Source organism: Gekko japonicus, unplaced genomic scaffold, assembly GCF_001447785.1.
Source record: "Gekko japonicus isolate JY-2015 unplaced genomic scaffold, Gekko_japonicus_V1.1 scaffold637, whole genome shotgun sequence".
In the NCBI taxonomy this organism is placed as follows: Eukaryota; Metazoa; Chordata; class Lepidosauria; order Squamata; family Gekkonidae; genus Gekko; species Gekko japonicus.
The window spans coordinates 797,464-822,487 of record NW_015172573.1 but is presented as its reverse complement, the minus strand read 5'-3'; the positions used below and the strand labels follow the sequence as shown (position 1 = coordinate 822,487).

General features: G+C 45.5%; 1 protein-coding gene across 1 annotated transcript in view; it reads right to left on the bottom strand.

Moving 5' to 3' along the window:
• ITGB7 (integrin subunit beta 7) overlaps nt 1-20,669 on the bottom strand; it is a 46,822-nt gene extending 26,153 nt beyond the window's left edge. Inside the window, exons 1-3 of the mRNA XM_015421369.1 lie at nt 20,593-20,669; nt 7,384-7,456; nt 4,683-4,756 (exon numbers count right to left, since the gene is read on the bottom strand). Coding sequence (XP_015276855.1) covers nt 4,683-4,756; nt 7,384-7,453 — 144 coding nt within the window. The 5' untranslated portion in view covers nt 7,454-7,456; nt 20,593-20,669. The remainder of the gene's footprint in view (nt 1-4,682; nt 4,757-7,383; nt 7,457-20,592) is intronic.
• Between the last annotated feature and the right edge of the window lie 4,355 nt (nt 20,670-25,024).

Below are 25,024 nucleotides of genomic sequence, written 5' to 3'. Positions count from 1 at the left end.
TTCCAGTGATGTCAGGGGGTGTGGCATATGCTAATAGCTAATAGCCTGCAGCTCATATGCTAATGAGCTATTACGCTAATAGCTAATAGCCTGCAGCTCATATGCTAATGAGCTATTACGCTAATAGCTAATAGCCTGCAGCTCAGTCAGGGGGTGTGGCATATGCTAATAGCTAATAGCCTGCAGCTCATATGCTAATGAGCTATTACGCTAATAGCTAATAGCTTGCAGCTTTTTTTCTACTAAATTACCCCTGGGAATAAAACTTTGTTGGTCTTAAAAGTGCTACCGGACTCAAACTTTGTTTTGCTGTTCAGTGTTTGCTTGTCAGGCAGCTGGTTACGGGCACAGGAACTCTGCCCTTTGTGACCGAAACACCCACATTGTCTGTGTAAGTGTGGTGTAGTGGGTTAGAGCACTAGCCTAGGACACCCAGGTTCAAATTTCTGCTTGTCATTAAACTCACTGAGTGACCCACTGGCTAGTCTTTCTCTCTCAGCCGGCCCCCACCTCACTGAGTTGTTGTGAAGATCAAATGGGGCAGGGGTTGCCTGAGTTCCCTCTGAGGAAAGGCAACTGTTTAGTACTAAACTGTACTAAACTAGTAAGTAAATATAGATGTTGGTTTGAAGCAGTAGAACAAATTTAGAGTCCAGTGGCACCTTTAAGATGAACAAAGACCTTTGTTGGTCTTAAAGGTGCCACTGGGCTCTGCGGGTGTGTTCAGACGGGGCATTTGCAATGGTATTGGGGCCGGTTGGAATCGGTGTACTTACCGGCGTTCACACGTAGAACATCTGACTTCCGTCCCTAACAGTTGCAAAGAGCTTTAAACCGGTGTATTCTGCTACTAGGTCCCCAAGTGGTGGTATCTTGAGTGCACCGGTTGTAACCACTTTACCCCCCGTCTGATCGCTCTCCACCGTTGTAGAGCCACTTCCGTTCGGAAGCCTGAGGCTTCTGCTTTTCGCCCACCATTTTTTTGGCTAGGTTGGCGATATGCGCGTGGGCGAGGCTTCGCCCTGCATTTGTTTTTTTTAAAAAAGAAAAAGGTCCTTAGTTTAAGATTTTAGAGGAGTCCAGGACCTCAGGGAGGCCAGTTTGGTCTTTAAACTTTAAAGGTGAGTCCTCTCTTCAGGGCATGCTTTTTGGGTGTTTTGCGCATGCGCGAAGATCGCCATTCTTTGGATGGCTGCCTATGCGCAAGCGCAAACTGAATTTAAAAAAAACAACCGCCGACACCCGCTGTCTGTGAACGGGCATACATCGATGGGCTCCGCAGACAGGAGGTAAGTGTGATTGTGTTTCAGACGGCATAAACTGCACCAGTTTATGCCGGCTGAAACGCCCCATCTGAACGCACCCTAAATTTGTTCTAAATATAGATGTATTCTACTTTTACTCTGGCAAGGCAGTGGGAGGCCACTGCAGCAACTGGCAAGATGACTCCCTCTTACTCCCACAGGCTGCCAAAGACGTGTCACAATCCACCAATGTCTTCCTTAACCCAGATTACCCACCACAATTAACCCAACTAGGGTTGGAAAGTCACTGGAATGACATCTCTCTCACAAATGCTTCACTCTTCAGAGTTACAGGAGCATCCTAGAAGCACAGGCCTCAGTACTTTCAAAGTTTCCACAGAGCGAGCGATGGGCCAGTGTTGGCTCAGACTCTTGCTGACTCAGTACATGCCCGTTTTACATATTTTGAAAGAAAGTCTGTGGGAGAAACCGGAGTGAAAGGGCAAGGGGTGAATCAGAGGCCGTGCTGGTAGCTTGCCATCTGCAGATATTACTGCCTCCCAGGAAATATTTTGTCTTTGCCAAAGGGTGTGTCCACTAAGCTAGAAAAAGCAGATAACCAGGAGCTGGAAAGCCATGGAGTCCAAACAGCCATTGATTCTAAGCAACCTTCCAGAATCTTCACCTCCAGGGTGCACAATGCCAATTACAGCACCCCCAGGAGCAGGGAGGAGGCGCAAATGTAGGGAGGTTTCATTAAATTTTGGGTGGCTAGTGCCTATGAGCCAAGCTGCATGTTTCAAATCTCTCATGGTGGATAGCCAACAAAAATATCTCTCTCTCTGCCGCAACAACAATCTCTTGGCATACAAAAGCCCTTTCCTTTTACCACTATGGATCCACAGTGAAATCTGTGTACTTGGAGTTTTGAGTAGGGATGATCATGACATCCTATTAAGGTGGATTTTGCAATTGAATCTTGATTCTCCCCCACTGGACTGCTCTTTGGATCAAAATTCTATGGGATATCTGATGGAATGTCTGAGGCCCAAAGCAAGCATGAGCATTTTATATAGTCAGGACCAGGTTCCCTGGAGCGGCAGGGAATCCAATTTTAAAGCAGCACAGGGTCCTGATTCAGCTCATGACAACAGCGTAGGGGGAAGAGGGGCTTCTGCCTCCCCGCCATGCCATTTCTCCTAAGACAAAACAGCCATGCAGGGGCTGTAGCCAGGATTTTTTACTTTGGGGGGCATTTAAATAAGTTCGGGGGCACCCACACACACACACCCAAGCTGTGTCAGGAATGACGAGAGAGTAAAAGTTTTAAAAAGCAACGAGAGACAGAGAGAGGCGAGGGTGCTGGCAGGGTGCACGAAAAATAAAATAACCCATCTGGATGGGAAGTCGGGAGGCCTGGGCAGTAAGTCAGGAGGGGGGCAGCCCCAAGATGCCCCACTGTAGCTACGGGCCTGCAGCCATGGCGCTGTTATTTGCTCCATTTTTGAGTTTACAGGACTCTGTACACCTGCAGCCCTCAGTGGGCCAAATGCCCTCCTCCCAAGGCAATTTCAGCTCAGGAAAACAGTTCTGGGGGAAGGCAGAAGCTCCTCGCCCCTACAAACCATAGTCCTGTACCAACTTTAAAAATGAGTTCCCTGCACCGACTGTGTCGCTGTGGGAAAAGCAAGTCAGAACGAGGGTCTAGTTTGGCCCAAGAGGGGCCTGTATTTTTGTGTGTGTGTTTTTAATATTACCCAGTTTTTCTCTGGTCCTTATGCAGAGTGCAAATACTGGGGGTCGTTTCCCCCTCCCCTTTAAATTCCCATAGGTATGCATAGCTGCAATCTTAAATTCAGAGATCCCAGGAAAATCACACTTGTGCATCATACATGAGAAACAACCATAACAAACAGTAAAAATAAACCCTTCTGAAACTTGTCCTTTGGGTGTCAATATAGATATATATATTTAACTAGGAAAAAGGCCCGTTGTGGAAATAAATACAACGAACTCTAGAAAGAGGCTCTAGGCGGGTGCTCTAGCCTTGGACACTCAGTGTCAATTTGCTGTGGCAACCTCAGCAGGGTATAATGACACTGAGTTCACCATTTTCTCCAGAGGAACTGATCTCTTTGTACCTGTCCGAGGTCCCATGCCTCCTGAAACCTCACCCTCTCCAGGCTCCATCCCTCACATCTCCAGGAATTTCCCACCTGGAGTTGGCAACCCTATCTCCTTCCCAGCCAATCATCAACCTACCTTTATTTCCCCCTCACTCTTCAGCTTTCCACCCCCCACACACCTGCAGCCTCTCCCGTGCTCTGAAGCCCTGACTGCTGCGTCATATTGGCTGTCATAATGGGGCACCTCAGCAGCATATAAGGATACAGAGCCCACCATTTTCTCCAGGGGAACTGATCGCTGCCTTCTGGAAAGCAGCTGTAATTCTGAGTGATCTCCAGCCCTCACCTGGAGATTGGACACATTTTACCTCAGAAGAGCAAACTGTTTAGAATGTTAGAGGCAAAAGCCAATCAAGTCGCATATGCAAACGACCTCTGTGTTCCAAGGCGATGGCCGATGAGGCTGCATATGCAAATAACCTCTGTGTTCTGACTGGCTATGGGGGGGAGAGGAACAGCAAAACGTTTAGAATGTTGGAGGCAGGACTCAGGCAAAGCAGCCAGTGGATAGGGAGACCCTCTGGATGACAGATCAGAGAGCGAACTGATTTTGGAGCGTGTGGAATGTTCTAGAGAAGTGCCAACACCATTCGGCTTTTATTTATAAGGGAGATTTTTAGTTTTTCAGCGTGTAATTTTTTAAAAGCTTTCTAATCTCTTTCAGGGCTTGTTTTCTCAGTACTGAAATATATAGGTGCACTTTTCTGCACCCTCCCCCATAAATCCCTTAAAATTAGCTAAAAATGATTAATGGTTTTTCACATTTTTGGGCAAAGAAAGGGATAGCTTTTAAGAGTTTCTGTTATTTTACTGTTGTTTTTATGTTTCATAATACGGGTGCACTTCTCCCAGGATCCAGAGTTCTCTGCACTGTGGAAGTGCACACCCAAGAAATGTCAACATTTTAACCCACTTCGGCCATAATCTCAGCAGACACTGGGGAAATGGGGAGGCGCATTCTCAATTTAATCCTTGAGTTCTGCTGTTCCAAGTTTTGCCAAGTTTGATAAACTATAATCCGAGGGGGAACCACCTATTAAATATGGAATGAACAAGTCCTAATCTGAATGCAATTGGTGGAATTTATTCACCTCTTATTTAAAGCCCTGGCCATTTATCCTCTTGCCCTTTAAAAAATAATAATAATGACGATCTAGATGCCAGGTCCAAGGAAAATGCTTCCTGGATCCCCTGAGGGTTGGGAAAATAACATAAAAAAGAGTTCCAGATGTTCTTAAGAGAAAGCACTTACCAGTTGTTTACACCAGGCACAGCTGGGGTGGGAACGGATGCATTCATGGCATGAGGGACGCGGCTGGCACGAACCTGCAAAGGGAATAGATGGTTACAGTTCTGTGTATTGCTGTACCCTGTCTGCAATTCACGGGATGTCTGCAACCTCTTCCTTCCCCCCCCCCTTATGTCAATTCTGTCCTTCCCACACTAATTTGCTTCCTAACCTAAGCAAAGGATCCGCCACCATTCTTTCCACACCGAGACCACTTCCTTTCCTAGGCCCTGCAATGCTTGTTTCACCTACACAGTGGCCTCCAACTGACGCCTTCCAGTTAATAAGTCAGAAATAAGTGTAACCCAGCCATGAGAAAAGGCAAGCACTTCAGATGACAGATTGGAGTGCAGACAGTAAGCTGGCACAGATTCCTCCTTGAAGTACCTGCCTCTCGTCTTCTAAGCAGTTTGATCTCCTCCACCTGCGGTGTCATATAAGGGAATCTGAGGTAGGCACAGCAAACCAGAACACCAAATTTCTCCCCACACACATCTTCTGTCTCAACATGTATAAAGAGAGCAACAAGCTGATGCTCAGAAAGATGGATCCTGTCAAGTGTGGTGTAGGGTGGTGCAGTGGTTAAGAAGACGGTCAGACTATTATCTGGGGGACTCAGATTCGAATTCCCACTTGTGCCATGGAAGCTTGCTGAGTGGCTTTGGGCTAGTGGAAACGAAATTAATTAAAATGAATGGATGAATTAAACAAATTAATTGAAATAAAATAAACCTTCAGCTAGGGTCAAAATCCAGCTTTCCTCTCTGAAAATGGGGAAGGGCAACACCTGAAAAGAGGATTTCCGTCACCCCTGCTTCCTCCCAAGAGGAGCAGAGAAGCACAATGGTAATGATGTGTATGTCCCCTCTAAGCTGAGTTAGTGAGAGATAGCTTACAGTTTTTCAGCCTCCGGCTCACACATTTTTGTCTTAGCTCAGGAAGGATGGCTCCAGAGCAAACTAATTGATGCAGTAGCCAAATCACTTGCTCACAACTTAGCTCACAAAGTAGAATTTTTGCTAACAAGGCTCCACAGCTTAGAGGGAGCACTGAAAAAATCCCTGTGCATGGACCCCCCCCTTGCACACAACGCATCCTGGAATACTCACTTTCCCCAAAAGGTGTGCATGTAGTTCTGCTACAAATTACCATTAACAGAGTTTTGTTTGGTAATTTAATACTTTCACAACTTCTTTTTTTCTTGTTTTCCCCTAATCTAGAATCACTGGTCACTGGGAATGCTGGGATTTTAAAACTTTGAATATAAAACATTTAATTAAGTTAGTTTAATTAATTAAAATTTCTTGGGAAACATCCCCCCCCCATTTTATTTCTTTTAAAGAATCTGCAAGAGTGGGGGCTTGGGATTAGCAGCATGGCCGGAGCCAATCGGACAGAGGCCAGTGCAGCAGTCATCCCACAGTCATGGACTGTGGAACTACCCCAGAAGGAGCCACTGCGGAGCCGCGCCAAGACAGAACCCACCACGAGGAAGCCACAGATAGAAGAATATCAAAAAAGCCGGCAGGGTGCCTGGTAGGCACTCACCTTCCCTATACATTGTGTGGCCCTAGCTAGGAAGTTATAAAAAATGCCCATGTAAACCGCTCAGAGCCTCCGGGATGGAGCGGTATAGAAGTTGAATAAATAAATAAATAAATAAATAATCGTGGGGCTAGTGCAAGAGTGGGGGCTAGTGTCAGGCTTGGGACCAGAAACCCACCTTGGGACACGGATCATATCCCTGCTCTCTAAAGTTAATGTCCTGAGTGTATGGCTGACTGCTCAGGGGGAGAAACCAGCCCATCTTCTCCCCAGACACTCTCACATTTCTCCCGTTTCTAGTTGCTGCCTCCCCAGACTTTATTTCCTGCCTTGGCTCTCCTTTTCTGAGGCGTCAAACACATCATCTTGGCCCCTCCCTCTCATCTACTGTTGCTTTTCTATTCTGACTTTCACTCGCTTCAATGCTGCCCTGACCTGGATAGCCCAGCAGGCTAGTTCAATCTCGTCAGATCTCAGAAGCTAAGCAGGGTCACCCCTGGTTAGTACTTGGATGGGAGGCCACCAAGAAAGTCCAGGGTCTCTATACAGAGGCAGCCAATGGCAAACCACCTCTGAATGTCTCTTGCCTTGAAAACCCTACGGGGTCCCCATAAGTAAGCTGCGACTTGATGTCAACAAAAAAAAGTTTGGATCCTAAGCCTTGATGCCATCTGCATCCTTCTCTGTCTGTTGGGGTGGTAGTGGTGGTGGCATCCCTCTGCTGTGGAGCACATCGCTCTGGTGCTAGTTGCTTTTCAGCCTTGCTGGTGCTGCCGTCAGCTACCACTGACAAAAGGCAAAGCAGGATTCCCAAGATGATTCTACCTAGTTTTGATCACTTTGTTCAATAAACCACAGTCTCAACAACAAGATGTGTGTATGGGGGGAGAGATTCTCCCCTCCTATGTCAGCCCTTTAACTCCCCCCCCCCCATGTTGTTCCTGAGGAGTCCCCCGTGGCCCAGAAACAGAGTTTTGAGAAGCATTTGGGGCTGCTTTGGGAGCGGGGAATCGGGGAGTTGTGCTTCCGTGGACAAAATTTAGACTGGATGCAACCCACTCTCTCTGTCTCTGTCATACATACACAACACACACACACCAGCTTTCCACCATACTTATACCTGCTGTCTTCTGTACACATGCCATTGCTGTGAGCAGGAAGAGAAGCCATAGTTTCAGAGTCCACCTCATGACCTGGAAAGCACAGGGTTTACAATTAGGGCAAAAGAAGGAGGAGGAGGAGGAGGAGGAGGAGATTGGATTTACACCCCGCCCTTGACTAATCAAAGGAGTCTCAGAGCAGCTTACAAACTCTTTCCCTTTCCCTCCCCACAACAGACACCCTGTGAGGTAGGTGGGGCTGAGAGAGCTCTTGACAGAAACTGCTCTTTTTTAAGAACAGCTGTGCCAGAATTATGGCTTGCCCAAGGTCATCCAGCAGGTGCAAGTGGAGGAGTGGGGGAATCAAACCCGGCTCTCCCAGATTAGAGTCCGCGCACTTAACCACTACACCAAACTGGCTCTTTAGGACCATCAACTGTCAAAGAAACAGCGGCTTTTCTTTGGGATGGCTATGTGTTCCCTTCATTTCAAAGGATAAGCTATTCTAACTGTCCAGGAAAAGGTTCGGATTAACTGGTGGAAGTAAATAATATGGGTATATATGAGCAAAGTCTGTTATTGACCCCCCACACACACACACACAGAAAAAGGACATTCAGATGATTCTCAGTTGTGGAAGTCCTGTTGTTTTAGACCACATCGCTTTCTGAATGTGTTTTCACATGTAAGGCTGATATCAATCTGTGAAAACAACTCCAACCCTGACCTAGATAGCCCAGGCAAGCCCAATCTCATCAGATCTCGGAAGCTAAGCAGGGCTGACCCTGGCAAGTACTTGGATGGGAGACCGCCAAGGAATACCAGGGCTGGGATGCAGAGGCAGGCAATAGTGAGCCACCTCCCTGAAATGTCCAAGCCCCAATAGGGGTCACCAGAACTCAACCATAACTTCCAGGCATACACACACACAAAATACTCACACAACCCCCCCCCCTTAGACTGCATATTTACCGTAGAACACAGGAGAGTTTTTCCCCTCTTGATTTTTTAACAGTCTTTTTACGTTCCAACTCTTAATGCTCTCCCGAATAGTGCTTCCAGGTTTACAGACTGGCAAAACAGTGCATGCTGACATGCATCTGTTAGCAATCTAATTTTTTTTTTGGGGGGGGGGACTCTGGGTGCGACAATCCTTTGGTTTGCAATAGTATTTTTTCAAAGCTCTGATGGCATGCTGAAATCTGATTAAAAACACGCCTTTGAAAGAAGAAGTGTGAGTTAATGCTATGCGAATTAGTCATTCTGTACTATCTCCGTTAAGAGACAAAGGCTTGGAGATATATTGAAAAAAAACGCTTACTCTTTTTTGTGATTTTACTCAAAGGAAGTGAAAGCTAAGAAACCCCAACGTATAACTTTCCAGCCCACGTGTTCCTGGAGTGTGCCACGCTTGATTTCTAAAGAACAAGGAGAGCCAAAGCTCAAAGCAGCAGCCTCTTGTCTTGGCAGCTAAAAAGACGTGGGCCATTAAACCACAGTTACTGAGTGAGGAGGAGAAATGTACTTTGCACGTGCTCAGAGGTTGCCTCTTTGTGGTCTCACTTCCCATATGTTTGAGTCTGAGCCCTGGCACTTGAAACTGCTTCTGAGAGGGACTCCACAGCTTCAGAGGTTGAACACTGGTTCAAATTAAGCTCTAGATATGCTTGCGTGTTAAGTGCTGTCAAGTCACATCTGACTTGTTGCAACCCCATGAATTAATGTCCTCCAATACGTCCTGTCTTTACCAGCCTTACTCAGATCTTGCAAACAGAGGGTCATGGCTTCCTTGACTGTGACAATCCATCTCATGTTAGGTCTTCCTCTTTTCCTAACACCTTCTGTTATGTACGCGGACCGCCACTAGGGGTCCGTGGCAAAGGCAGGAGCTTGGCTCCCTGGAACAATAGAAATATAGGATCCTAGTTCCCCCAACACCAACTAATAGCCACTTTGGCGGGAGATTCAAGCCCTCCAATGGGACTAGGGGGTGCTATGTGGGTATGTATATAGTTGGCCTTGTCGGTTCGTTAGTTAGTCTTGGGTTAAGTACAATCAACGTGTGCAACTCATGTCGTCGTCCGAGTCCTCCATGTGGCGAACCCAGTACTTTTCACCTTCAACCATTCCTAGCATTATTGTCTTCTCCAGTGACTCTTGTCTTCTCAGAATGTGACCAAAGTAATAGCCTTAGTTTAGTCATTTTAGCTTCTAGGGAGAATTAATGAATTATGATATGGCACTGTGTATAGAATAGCCTAGAGATCCTAAAATTGTCTGGCAGACAGACGTTCTAGCTCTTTTAGCACTATGCACCACTAGGTGGCGAGATAGACTTGTTTTTAAGGCTAACTGATGGCTGTGGCTTCCTTGATTGAGTCAATCCATCTCATGTTGGGTCTTCTTTTCCTGCTGCCTTCAGCTTTTCCTTGCATTATTGTCTTTTGCAGTGACTTTGGTCTTCTCATAATGTGACCAAAGAATGTTAGCCTCTGTTTAGTCATTTTAGTTTTTAGGGAGAGTTCAGGCTTGATTTGATCTAGACCCCACTTGTTTGTCCTTTTGGCAGTCCATGGTATCCATAAAACTCTCCTCCAACACGCACCACATTTCAAATGAATAAACTTTCTTTCTGCCAGCTTTCTTCAGTGTCCAGCTTTCACACTTATATATAGTATGCCACAAATTAACTTGATCTTGGTTGCCAGGGACACATTCCTACACTTAAGAATCTTTTCTAACTCTTTCCTGGCTGCCCTTCCCAGTCTCAATCTCAATCTGCTGGTTTCTGGGTTGCAGTCTCCGCTCTAGATATACCCAGAGTGAAATCAGCCTAGCTACAAAACCCATTATCCCCACACAGCCCTTCACTTCTTTTGAGACACAGCTGGACCAATACAGAGGCAGACCAAGCCACAGCCTTAGCTGTCAAAATTCCAAGGGCATCTTCCTACCCAACACACACCCAACACCAGTGATAGGCTATTTACAGTGGAAGAGTCCATGATAGGTCTCCTCTAGAATTTGGGTGCTCCAATTAGTCTGCCCTAGGATCCGATTTCTCTATTGTTCTAGCACCCGAAGGTGTGCTAGACCCCATGGCCTCGCTAGCGCTGATGTAATTATCTCAGTATTCAACAGCGGGGTAAAAATCAAATAAATAAATAAACTTTCCCTAGAAGCTAAAGTGACCAATGGAGGCTATTGTACTTTGGTCATGCTATGAGAAGCCAAGAATCACGGGAAAAGACAGTAATGTTAGGAAAGGTTGAAAGCAGCAGGAAACGAAGAAGACGCAACATGAGATGGATGGACTCAAGGAAGTCATGGCCCTCGGTTTGTAAGACCTGAGCAAAGCTGTCAACGAAAGGACTTTTTGGAGGTCATTAATTCGTGGGGTCACCATAAGTCGGAAGTGACCTGATGGCATTTAACACACACACACACACAGCCAGTGGAATTCAGATGGCTCCTGAGCATCTCTCTTCAAATGCGGGGCTTACCTTTTAGACCATGGCCTGCTAAGCTGACTCTGTGCACCTCCTGTAAAAAGTCAGAGGGTGGCTTTCTCTCTTTTTGGTACCTATTTATCTACTTGCAATTTCTTGCTTTCGAACTGCTAGGTTGGCAGGAGCTGGAACTAGAGACGGGAGCTCACTCCATCATGCGGCACCCGGGTCTCGAACTGCTGAACTACCGACCTTCCACAGCCTGCAGTTTAGCATCTTAACCACTTGAGCCACCGCAGCTCCAGCACTACATATAGCCACACAAATAATGTAATTTTCACCAAGGAGCCAAAACTGACTTCGTGGGGGGGCAGTGTGACATGAAAACTGCATTGGGTGGGGGAGGCCAAAGCCACCTCTGCCCATCCACTGCGGTCTCAAGTAAAAAAGGGCTTGCGTGCATCTGGTGGTGGAAAGCGCTGTTAAATCCTAGTTGATTTGCGGTGACACTTCATGGGGTGTTTTTCAAGGCTGAGACAAACAAAGGTAGTTTGCCATTGCCTGCCTCTGCATAGCAACCCTGGACTTCCTCAGAGGTTTCGCATCTAACTACTAACCAGGTAGGGTTGCCAGCTCCGGGTGGGAAATACCTGGAGATTTTGGGGTGGAGCCTGAGGAGGGTGCAGTTGAGGGCATAATGTCAGAGCGTCTAACTTCCAAAGCGGCCATTTTCTCCAGGTGAACTGATCTCTGTTGCCTGGAGATCAGTTGTAATAGCGGAAGATCTCGAGCCACTACCTGGAGGCTGGCAACCCTACAAGCAGGGATGACCCTGCTTAGCTTCAGAAATACAACTAGCCTGGCCAGGGCATCTTGGAGGCACACTGCAGTCTGGTACAGAGTCCTTGCATCATCAAACATGAGGAAGAAGAAGAAGAGGGAGAGGAGGAGGAGGTTGGATTTATACCCCGCCCTTCACTACCCAAAGGTGTCTCAGAGCAGCTTACAAACTCCTTTCCCTTCCCCTCCCCACAACACACACCTTGTGAGTTAGGTGGGGCTGAGAGAGCTCTGAGAGAAACTGCTCTTTTTCAAGGACAGCTGTGCCTTGGCTTGCCCAAGGTCATCCAGCCAGGTGCAAGTGGAGGAGTGGGGAATCAAACCTGGTTCTCCCAGATTAGAGTCCGCACACTTACCCACTACAGCAAACTGGCTCTCCTGTAGACTGTAACCTGTAGACTGAAGGACAAATCTCTCCAAATGACTTAACTTGAACTGTCTTTGAAGTCAGACTTTAGAAGTTCTTCCTTAACTTCTGCCACCTAAGAAAGGCAAGTTTCGTAAAGAAGCTGGTCGGGTGTCTTCTTCAAATGCTGTCCCTTTTTAAAAATGCTGGCCTTCAGAATAGCAAAAGGTGGACTTATCTACCTTGTCAGTAAATGCTTAGAGGCAGGCAGCAAAGGACTCCTTACCTAAGCTAGTAAGGATATCCAGAAATCTGGGACAGCAGTTAAGAATATAAGAACATACGAGGCCAAAGGCCCATCCGGTCCAACACTGTGTCACACAGTGACCAAAACCCAGGTACCATCAGGAGGTCCTCCAGTGGGGCCAGAACTCCAGAAGCCCTCCCACTGTTGCCCCTCCAAGCACCAAGAATGCAGAGCATCGCTGCCCCGCCAGTGTTCCATTTATACCTGGTGGCTAATAGCCACTGATGGACCTCTGCTTCATTTGTTTATCCAATCCCTTCTTGAAGCGGTCTATGCTTGTAGAAGAAAAGAAGACATTGGATTTATACCCCCACCCTTCACTACCCGAAGGAGTCTCAGAGCGGCTTACAATCTCCTTTCCCTTCCCCTCCTCACAACAGACACCCTGTGAGGTAGGTGGGGCTGAGAGAGCTCTTTCAAGAACTGCTCGTGAGAGAACAGCTCTGGAAGAATTTGTAACTGACCCAAGGTCACACCAGCAGCTGCATTTGGAGGCATGGGGAATCAAACCTGGTTCTCCCAGATTAGAGTCCGCACTCTTAACCACTACACCAAACTCTTTGGGAGAAGAAGCTGGTACAAACATTACTTTCCTGACATTCTACCTTAAAGAAAAGAGATGCAACGTTTGGGGATTTATAGTGGCATCCTAAGTAGAGTTAAGGAGCTGCGGTGGCTCAAGTGGTTAAGACGCTGAACTGCAGGCTGTGGAAGGTCAGTAGTTCAGGAGTTCAAGACCCGGGTGCCGCATGACGGAGTGAGCTCCTGTCTATAGTTCCAGCTCCTGCCAACCTAGCAGTTCGAAAGCAAGAAATTGCAAGTAGATAAATAGGTACCACTTCGGTGGGAAGGTAAAAGCGTTCCGTGCGCCTTGGCGTTTAGTCATGCTGGCCACATGACCACGGAAACGTCTTCGGACAGCGCTGGCTCTTCGGCTTTGAAACGGAGATGAGCACCGCAACCCTAGAGTCGGATTCGACTGGCTTTCGAGCAAGGGGCCCTTTACCTTTAAGTAGAGTTAAACCCTTTCAGTCCCTTGAAATTAATGGATTTAGAAGGGTGTAACTGCACTGAGGAGCTGCGGTGGCTCAAGTGGTTAAGATGCTGAACTGCAGGCTGGAAGGTCGGTAGTTCAGCAGTTTGAGACCTGAGTGCCACATGACGGAGTGAGCTCCCGTCTCTGGTCCCAGCTCCCGCCAACCTAGCAGTTCGAAAGCAAGAAATGCAAGTAGATAAATAGGTACCGCTTTGGTGGGAAGGTAACAGTGTTCTGTGCACCTTGGCATTTAGTCATGCCGGCCACATGACCATGGAAACGTCTTCGTACAGTGCTGGCTCTTCGGCTTGGAAACGGAGATGAGCACCGCAACCCTAGAGTCGGATTCGACTGGCTTTCGAGCAAGGGAAACCTTTACCTTTACCTTAACTGCACTGAGGATTGCACAGTTCATGTATTATCACGCCACTCCTAAGACAGAGTGCTGGAATTCAATTCCTTTCAGATGAGGGGGGGGATTCTTGAGCTGGTTCTTTCGCTTCTGCCACACCAAAATGGGGGCAGATAAATAAAGCAAGCAGCACACGGTGTAAAACAGCATTAATTTCCTTCTGCTAGCCTCTTTATAAGGACATTCCCCCTGAGGTTGGCTAGTAGTTTACAGCTTGTACCACACTCAGTTTACGCCTGCTGCAGCGTCAGGAGCCAACCAAATACAAATACATACACATGCAGAAAGGTGCGATGATGCTATTTGTTCCCCAGAGATCTGAAAGAGGTATTCAAGAGTTGTCGTTGACTGTGGTGAGCACAGTCATTTTGTTTATCGCTGTTACCTTCGGGTCAAACAGATTTTGCAAATTTTATCTGTAAGGCTCCAGAAACTTGCAGAACTCTTTAGACCAGGTGTGACATTTAAGAAATTTGCACTAAGGAAGAAGAGTTCCCACCACCCAGCTTTCAGCTCCCTTAAAAACAACACTGATCTCCTGAGTTACTAGATTCCACAAATTCGTTGCATTAGCAGTGGAGCTTTTCTTTGGCACAAGGTGCCTTTCCCGGACACTTGTCCATCAAGTAAAGGCTTTTTGCCCTGGTGATTTCATGCTTTCTGGCTATATATTCTGGCTATAAACTGTAGTTCAAATGCGGGTCATCAGAACTCAATTCTACTGATTTTTTTAAAAACTGGGGACTTCCTATAACAAATTCATGGTTATCTGGTGCAAAATAAAGTAATACTTTTTGCTAAATACAGGAGAAAAGAGACTCAGCAGACAAGAACAATAGAAACAATTATATAGCAGATTAGTAAATAAACTGCCCTGATCTGGATTGCCCAGGCTAGTCCAATCTCGTTAGTTCCCAGAAGCTAAGCAGGGTTGGCTCTGGTTAGTACTTGGGTGGGAAACCCCCAAGAAGTCCAGGGTCACTACATAGAGTCAGGCAATGGCAAACCACCTGTCAACGTCTCTTGCCTTGAAAACCCTGCAGGATCACTGTGAGTTGGATGTGGCTCGACGGCACTTTACACCTCCAATAGACAAGCGGTTAGACAGTCAGACGAGGTTTGAGGAGACTCAGTTTCAAGTTCCTGCTCAGCCACTGAGCTTATTGGGTAACCTTGGCCCAGTCACACTCGCTCAGACTAACCTACATTATCAGGTTGTTGTGAAGAGACGATATAGGCTACTTTAGCCTTTTAGAGGAAGATATAAAAATTATTACTAATAATAGCCTTGTATGAGAACGAAAGCAGATATTTTAAAATGGGATTCATATAGAGGCGTGTGACTGCCCCGAGGTTATCCAGCAAGCTTTCAGCAATGAAATATTGTATTTAATTGGGGGGGCGATATTACACCTTTGGCAATTATGGCCTTTAGCCTCAAGAACTGTTCATGTGAGAGGTCAAGAATGAATATAACCTAAAGTAGAAATCAAGAGGAGGAGAAGGAGGAGATTGGATTTATACACCACCCTCTACTACACGAAGGAGTCTAGGGTGCGTTCAGATGCGCTGTTTCAGCTGGCATAAACTGTACCGGTTGGAACCGGTGCAGTTTATGCCGGCTGAAACACGATCACACTCACCTCCTATCTGCGGATCCCATTGCTGTATGCCCATCCACACACAGCGGGCATCGGCGTTTTTTTGTTTTTTTTTAACTCAGTTTGAGTATGCACATAGGCAGCCATACATAGAATGGTGATCTTCGCGCATGCGCAAAAAACCCTGTCTTACATTTAAACTTTAAAGATAAGGACTTACCTTTAAAGTTTAAAGAGCAAAGTAGCCTCCCTGAGGTCCCGGACGCCTCCGAAAGGCCCTTTTCTCTTTTTTTAAAAACAAACGCCAGGGCAAAGCTTCGCCCAAGCGCATATCGCCGACCTTTAAAAAAAAAAATGGCGGGCAAAAATCGGAAGCCTCAGGCTTCCGAACGGAAGTTGTTTCTCAACGGTGGAGAGCGATCAGACGGCGGGTACAGCGATTACAACCGTTGTACTCAGGATACCACCACTTGGGGACCTAGTGGCAGAGTACAATGGTTTAAAGGGCTTTGCAACGGTTAGGGACGGAAGGCAGATGTTCTACGTGTGAACGCCGGTAAGTACACCGATTGCAACCGGCACCTATACCGTTGCAAACGCCACGTCTGAACGCACCCTCAGAGTGGTTTACAATCTCCCTTCCCTTCCCCTCCCCACAACAGACACCCTGTGTGGTAGGTGGGGCTGAGAGAGCTCTCTTGAGAACTGCCCTTGAGAGAACAGCTCTGAAAGAACTTGACCCAAGGTCACACCAGCAGCTGCATGTGGAGAAGTGGGGAATCAAAGATAAGAATTACTCTGCCATTTCTATGAAAGTTGAGCTGGAGAATTTCCCAGCTTTTGCCTCAGGGATCAGATTGATTAATCCTTAATACGGCCCCAAATCTGTCCGTTAAAACAGCTACCTCCCCGGGTTGCCAGCCTCCAGATGGGGCCTGGAGATCTCCCAGAATGACAACTGATCTCCAGACCACAGAGATAATTTCCCATGGAGAAAATGGCCACATTGGAGGGTGGGGGGTCTATGGCATTATACCCCACTGAGATCCCTTCCCTCCCCCCAAATCCTGCCCTCCCCAGGCTCTACCCCCAAATCTCCAGGAATTTCCCAACCCGGAACTGGCAACCTTAGGCTCATGGTACAGCCACTTCCTATTAAATGTATTTATTGACATATCTGTCCAAGGATTCAAGGCAACAAATAAAATGCCAGCGACAAAGAAAGATGGTAAAATCACCTGTGAAGTCTGTACTACTTGCCAAGAGCAGGTTTCTAGCGTGACCCTACAATGACCTTGGATAGAAAGTTGCTTGAGCAAACTGTAGTCTTCTTGGCCACAGTGTGACCCAGCCTGAGGTGACACGATGTGAAACACAATGAAGTTTCCTCTTTAGTCTGTTAGAAATTCACGGAACACCTCATTCTAGCCTCATTCGATGTGAAATTTAAATTTTATCCATCTGCCCTCTTGGCTTCCTTCTCCCTTTGCATACAGACAACTTTATTCACACCTTGAATCAAACTTTGTTGGATTTAAAGGTGCCACTGGACTCTAACTTTGTTCTATTGCTTCATACCAACATGGCTGCCCACCTTGATCTGTGTACAGATAGTCAGGATATCCAGGGATTTCTTCATTTTCACAAAGATCCAGATTAATCACCCCTCACCAGCAATTTAATCACTATATCGAACTCATGCAGTCCAACTAGCAAACCAGTGTTTTTCTCCCCTCCCATCGTCTTATCGCACGTTTACTGGTAAAACTCAAATTCTAATTCAGATTAGTCACTGTGATTACGAAACTGGGAGTTATTCTGGATTACTAAACAGTGGGTATTGTGGTCTGGCATGTCACTTGAGGGAAATTTTTTTAAAACAAATGTATTTGCATTCATGTGAACTCAGCAACAGTATTTTTCTATACTAGTGATCTCACAGATAACCCTGGAGTGGGACAATTCTGTGACGTATTAGTGCATGCTAGCAAATTCCAATCAATGTTTTCTATCATCCTGTTTTGATTTACTAGCCTATTTTGCCTATTTGAATTTTATCTATCATCTGTGCATCTGCTCTCATACAATCAAAATATCAGAAAAAAATCAGAAAGGATTGCATGTATTTTATCTAGCATCAGATGAAAGAATAACGTCTAGTTGAGATGGTGGTTCCCCCCCCCCCTCTCAGTCTCTGTCTTAACTTTGTGCTTTTAAAAGAAACCTCCCTCCTCCTCCTGACACCCGAGTCCCCATATTCTATATGCCAGAGCCATCTTTAAAACAAAATGCATTCTATTCTTATTGTAGTTTACTCAGTTTGGGGAGAGTAACTGGGTTTTGCAAAAATCTGATCGATTAGAAATGAGGGCTGGACGCTATGGGTACACATACAGAAAGACGTCAGGCCACGTCAGCCACTGAAGCATGAGCATTCCTGATTTGTAACCATTTTTCAACAATTAACCAAGCATTTGCCTGAAACAATAACTGATGGTTTTTTTAAAGCTTTTCTTTTCTTTTTAAAAAGGAAAATATGTCCTTTTTAAAAAATCAAAGAAATAACTGAGGTAAGAGAAATACTCCAATGGTTCTTAAACTGAGGTTCAGAGACTTCCAATGGTCCCTTAAGGCTTCAAAACAAAATAACAGAGGAAAGCTATGGAGGTTTATTTGTAGAGGGCACACACTATTTCAGGGGTCCCTGTGGGCACCATCAGAGCTGTAACAAGAGCACACAAGGCTGAGGAGCAGTGTTCCCTCTAAGCTGAGTTAGTGTGAGCTAGCTCATAGTTTTTTAGCATCCAGCTCACCCATTTTTGCCTTAGCTCAGGAAAGATGGCTCCAGAGCAAACTAAGTTATGCAGTAATCAAATCACTTGCTCACAACTTTAAGGCCAGTAGCTCAGAAAGTAGGATTTTTACTCACAAGACTCCACAGCTTAGAGGGAACGTTGCTGAGGAGCACCAAAAAAGTATGTCATGACTGAAGCTAGTTATGGCTCTGGGCACTATGGCATCCGCCAGCACCTTTCCTGGTGTCCACCAAGTGTTTTTAGAAAATGGGCAGGGCCAGGTAGGGCTTTTGCCCATCAAAGCTTTTGATTGGTTGTGCAGATTTTTTTAAATGTTGCTTTGGCAGCAACTGCCGCCACACAAGGATTTCCCCAGTATGACTGAAGGCAAGCTGCAGCAGCCATTTTGTGACTGGCACCACCTCCCCGGGCAGTCATTTTGTGGCAGCCATTTTGTGGCTGTGCCCACCATACTGTGTCAGAATTCCAAAGATGACCGCAGGGTCAAAAATGTTGGGGAACCCTGCGTTATTTAATTCAAATTTTAAAACTTAAACAGAATGACCAACTGATATTTCCAGCGCAAATGTTGCTACTGCTCAAGGGGCCAAGAACATATGCATACGCACAGACATCTGTTGGTATGCGTGGCTCTCCCTCCATACATGTGTATAGTTTTTTTGGATCACATGACCCCAGTTTACAAATGCAGCATTTCAGCCTTGCAAAGTGACGGCCCATATACTGACCACCAGAAAAGTGATCCACACAAATTAGTAAAGCAGTTCTCATTGCAGCTTAAACAAAGACCTGCAAGATGTCAACATGACAAAAAAACGTTGTTTTTTTAAAGTTTTTTTCACTTGTGAAAACTATCTTATGTTTGGTCACAGGATGTATATGTTTTGACAAAATGAAAACAGGTAGGATACAATGGTGTGTTTCCCATGAGAAGAACGCAAGTCCCAAAGTCGATTGAGCGTCAAAACTCATTTTCTAAAGAGAAGCCAGAACAGTGAAACAAATAAGTCCATTGGGAAGAAACCTGGATTTGAATCGAAGTCCCATCTCTCTACCATGGACTTATAGGGCAAGTCACTGGCTGTCAGCCTTCTCACCTGTAAAAATGGAAGTAACAGGGATCCAGCCCAAACGACAGTTGGAGAGGGCAGGAAAAAAAGAAAGAACTGCAAAGCGCTTTTCACATTACAAACAAGTTAGATCAATGGCAAACAGAAGGCATCCTGTACGGAGATTTTGTCACAGATAATGGAAGCACAGCTGCGGACTATCATTCATGTGAAATTTATTTTGAGTGTGAGTTAGAGCCCCTTTTCGCCGTATGACTCTTATTTCGCCCTTTTTCCAAGGAGATCAGGGCAGCAGGTAATTTCCCCCCCCTTCATTTTATCCACACAGAAATCCTGTGAGGTCCACCAGGCTGAGAAAGAGGTGACTGACCCGAGGTCACACAGCAAGTTTGGATCAAAGATTTGAATCCAGGTCTACTGTACCACACTGGCTCTCAAGCCCTGTTTACAAGTTACAGTGAACGCACATCGGTGTACGGTGTAGATTTCATTTTCTTTTTTACGTGCATTAAGTATTGCTCATGATACATTCAGTGTACCTGCAGCTGAATGAATGACTGAAACCCCATGTTTATCTAGGCAATGGTCTGCGGTTTAATTTGTAAAGACTACATGCACTGGCTCTTTCTTACAAACAGATGTACATGCAGGGTGTACCTTTGTACACCGTAACTTCTGAACATGGCTATTAAGTCATAACAGTGATATGAAGAAGAACCCTGCTAGATTGTCCAGTCCAGCCATTACAGTGGCCAGCCAGATGACTTGGGGAAGCTCACTCAAGCAGGGTGTGAAGACAAACACCCACCTACCCCCATTCTTTCCCCCCTCCCACAGGCTATGGAATTCAGAGATACACTGCCTCTTAACATGGAGGTGTCATCTTGCTACCATGACTAATTGCTAACAGCATCTTCGAGGAATTGGTCTTGGTACACACACACTCACACAAATTGTACATTATTCCTGAAAAGAAGCGTGTGACACAAATAGGAAAGGAAAGGGGGAGGACAGAGATGTAGGGTTAAATGTTTGGAAGGAGAGAGAGGTCTTCAACAGGTCTTTAAGGACTGCAATTCAGGGCGGGCAGCTAACCTTAGCAGCTTTATTATCATGACATTCATCTGCAGAGTTTCTAACTTTTAACCCCCCTTTAACTGGCACCGGTTACCCAGAAATCAGCTGATGGCCACTTTTATGTCCTCAGGGGTGAAAAACTAAATTGCCCTGATTTCATTCTGTAGGCCAAGCTGCTCTTGAAGGCACTGGTCTGTTCAGCGGGCAAACGGGCCCCCTCTCTCCTGTTATGTTTCCCATCCCCTTGCAAAGCCCTGGAAAAGAGTTGGACTCACAGTTCACCTCCTCGGCAGGTCGGTTCCAAAAACGGACCGGATCCCGATCACTTGCAGAGCAGCAGAGGTTGCCAGGAGCTCCTCACTGGCCCGTGACGCTCCTGTCGACTTCTGGGGATCTCTCTACGCGCGCGCCTAAGCGCGTGCTCTCCAGCTTGAAGGAAAAGCCGGCGAGAGCTGGCCCGGGGCACTTCCTCCCTCGAGCTCAGCTCCTCTGGCTGCAAAAATGACAATTTGCATGCATCTTTTGTGTCTTCTAAAGGCAAGAGAGGAAACCGTGTGGGTCACACAGAGGGACAGCAACAGGTGGGGGGGGGGGGCATGGCGCAACGGGAACCCGCCGCTGCAACAGAGCGCAGTGAATAAACATCCTCATAAACGGAGGAGCCTAATGGCACCTTGCAGACAAACACGCTTTGCATTCCCGCGCAAACTTGCTTGGACTAGAGCCCGCTTCGTGGGAACCAGTGCCTAGCAAGGTGGGCTCTTGTATCATGTGAAGTTTTGGGTGGGAACACAAACAGCAGGGGTCAAAGGGCCACGGAATGCATGCAGTACAGGGCAAGATGCAATTGTGTCCAACTCAAAGGTAATAAAAATATATATAAAGCCCGTTCACAATAGAAATAATGGGCCATAAAGCCAGTTAACACTTTGAATGGGTTGAGGAGTCCCAGGTTTTACTAAACTATATGACTTAGCCCAAGTTTAGGGGGGGGGGGACGGCGACACCCTTTCAGCTGTTTCACTTTGGAGTCTCCCACTGAAGTTCTTTTCTTGAAGAGTGGTAACTTTTTGCAGCCAGTAGTGCATGCTGGGAGATTAACATACTCTCCGCGCCCCCCCCCCGGCTTCTGAATATTAACATATATGATGTCACTTCTTTATCTGTTATTTCCCCCTCCCCCAATTTGGCCTCTGCTGAAGGCAGAAGAACAGTCTTTACAAAAGGGATAGGTGGACAGACTGAAAGATTTCCCTGGAACTGAGTTGAGACTCACATCTGGCTCTGCTGGGTCGTCAACTGATCAGAAGAAACTCGGCCTAGCCTGTTCTTGTGCTGTTAACCACAAGCGGCTTAATGTACAGAAATTAGCAGGGTTCCACAGCTTGGAAATAAACATCTTCAGCTGCTAATATCTGCACATCAAGTTGCCGCAGTGGGAGATGGTTCAAACGTTTACATCTAGCCCAGCAAAGAGGGCAGTCATTTCTTCTTCAAAATATCCTGAAAGCAAACCAGCACTTGGAACTCTTTGCCAGGGAAAAGTTTTGCCTGTGGAATTCCTGCACACAGCTGTGAAGGTACATTTTTCTGTGGATCCAAGTGCAATAAAGATGTAAAAAAAGATGTAAAATTTCTGAACATTTTAAAGTAATGGATTTTTATTTTTTTTTGAGATTTTGGAAATATATGGCACAATTTCCTATCAAATCACCACTTATTTCATTGCTTTAACTACATAAAATGCATCATTTATAACTAACATTTAAAAATTGTACAACTGGCCAGACTCAAAAATGAGTTGGAGAAACAGAAGACTTACCTGGAGAAAGAGGAGAAGAAATTCATACTGGACTATGATTACCAACCTCCAGGTGGGGCCTAGAGTTCCCCCAGAATTACAACTGGTTTCCAGACTGCAGGGATCAGTTCCCATAGAGGAAACGGGAGCGTCTGAGTTCCCTCCCCCAAACTACACCTTCCCTAGGCACTGCCCCCAAATCTCCAGGAATTCCCCAAACCTGAGTTTGCGACCCCCTAGACATGACAATTATTTTAATTGATACTGATATTAATAACAATATAATCTAATATGAATTCTCTTTCTGCTCGCAAGCCCTCCTTCTATTGGTGTAGCTCAAAGAGTGGCTGTGACTGTGAGTATTAATAAGTAAAGACGATGAATGTTTTCACAATAAATAAAGATTTAATCATCATAACCACGGGTTTTCCTGGATGGGGGCAGTGGGTGTTAGTTGGACTTTTTTTTTTGTATTTGTTTCACTCTTTTCAATTTGTGCTGTGATTTCTGCCATTTGAAAGACCAAAAGCTTCAGAATGTAGAATATGAGCATTGCTGGTTAAAAACGAACAACCAAAAAATACCCCTTGAATCTCATTGCCTTCAAAATGTTATGCTCCAAACTCTATCCATACGATTTCTCCAGCTCCAGAATGGGTTTTTTGAAGATTGTTATCACCTTTCCTTTATCACAAACACTGGTTCTGAAAAATATCCTCTTTGCACTGCTATGGACTCTGAGGGTAGCAGGGCATTTAATGAAGGGGGGGGAGATATAAGTTAAAAGGTAGCATTTTTTACATTTATCCACTAAGTGCTCTGGCAAACTTTCACGGTGGGTGAGCAGTGAAAAAAATTAAGCTGATAATTTTAAAAAAGTTACATTGCCCTGAGTACCTTGTACAAAAGCAACCTTAAGAATTTTGTGAATAACAATCAACTAGTTTTCTGTAGAAAAGAGCAAGAGTCCAGTAGCACCTTAAAGGCTAAAAAAATTTGTGTCAGTGTATGAACTTTCATGAGTCACCGCTCACTTCTTCAGGTTCCCCTGGAATCAGAGTCCATCTGTCCTATTTGTGGGCTACCTATCTTAGTTTTCTGTAACATTTAGAGTATTGGGAAAAGCTCAAATCTATTAGCAACCCGTACAAACGAGGAAAAAACCCATTAATTTCAGAAGAAAATTTTGTTCAGCTCCATCCTCCTATTGAAAACCATAATTTCAGCTGGATTGGGCTCTTCATGTTTCTTTGTTGTTTAAATGCTGTATTGTTGTTTCACCAAAGATTAAAACCAAAGATCTTAGAAAGAAGCTGCAGCTTTTCTTTCTTTTTTAAACTTTTCTTTCTTTTTTTAACTTCCTATTTTCAGCACACACTGCATTTTTATTTTACACTTTTTTGACACACTTGTTCATTGTGTACTATTAATATCCTCAATTCTCATGAAACAAAAAATAAACAAGTCTCTTAGTTCAAGTGGTCTGTAATTTTCCGTTATGGCCTCCTTTCATAAAGACTTTATAAACGTATCCGTAAATCTGTTCTTTTTCCCCCTCTGAGGTGTTTATTTAATGACTGCTCTCTTTATAAGCAGGCAAAGGATTCTGAACTTGAGAACTGTTCTTACGCAGCTTATAGGCTTCTGATGCTAACATTTTGTAGGTCGTCACGTTGACCGTTTAGGAGGGAAGTCAAAATATTTTTTTTAGGATCAGATCCAAATGTTTTCATTAGGATCAAATTAAGAGTTTAAAAAATGAGTAAGGTTCTGAGTTCACTAAAACTTCTCTTTAGGCTATCTTAAGGAGGGAGGGTATTACTAGCATGAGTAGGGTTCCCAGCTCTGGGTGCGAAAATACCTGTAGATCTGAGGGTGGAGCCTGGGAGAGTGGGGTTTAGGGAGGGGAGGGACCTTGGCAGGGTATAATGGCGTGCAGTCGCCCTTCCTGAGCAGCCATTTTCTCCAGAAGTATAATAAATATTTTAAATAAATAAATAAGTGATTCATGTAGTCTGGAGATCAGTTGTAATTCCAGGATATTTGCAGCCCCCACCTGGAGGTTGGCAACCCTAGACATGATGTGACCTTGGGCCAGTCACATTTCTCTCAGAGCTGTTTTCTCAAGGGAGCTCTCGCAGCCCCACCTACCTCACAGGGTGTCTGTTGTGGGGAGGGGAAGAGAAAGGAGATTGTAAACTGCTCTGGGATTCCTTCGGGTAGTGAAGGGTGGGGTATAAATCCAATCTCCTCCTCTTCCTCCTCCTCCTCCTCTTCTTCTTCTTCTTCCCAGTGTGCCATAGTTGAGAGAGCTGGATTGGGAGGAGCAGGTTGAAATCCCACCTCTGTCACTGAGGTCACTTTCTTCCAGCTGAGCCAACCTCACGTGGCTGTTGTGAGGAAAAAATGAGGAGGAAAGGACTGTGTATTCTACCCTGAACTCCTCAAAGGAAGGATACAAATGTGAAAGACATTGCGATCTGTAGGTCTGCCCTTTCTCATGTCTAAGCGTGACTTTTTTTTCCTCTTCCCACTCCTCTTTTGTTTTGCTGAACATCCAAGCCCGAAGCAGGGTTCTAGTGAACTCAAGAGTTTACTCACTTCCTTGTGATGTCTTAATAAAGGTATTTCCCTGTTGTTGCTTTTAGAATACACACAGGCATTTAGAAATTTCTGTGGGTTATGGGGGAAATCACCAGTACTAAATCAACATCTTTCAGACCTCACCTTGCAAGGACGGTTGGCTAACAGGGTTCAAAAGTCTGCCGCTGTAGCCTTAAAGATCCGTGAGACAGGCCTGATCGGGTTATCCTGACAGAGCAATTTGGTCATTCAGTTCTTCATCCGATTTATGAGCATATTCAGGGAGTGAATGGCAGGCTGAAGTGACCCCTGGAAAAATTAAG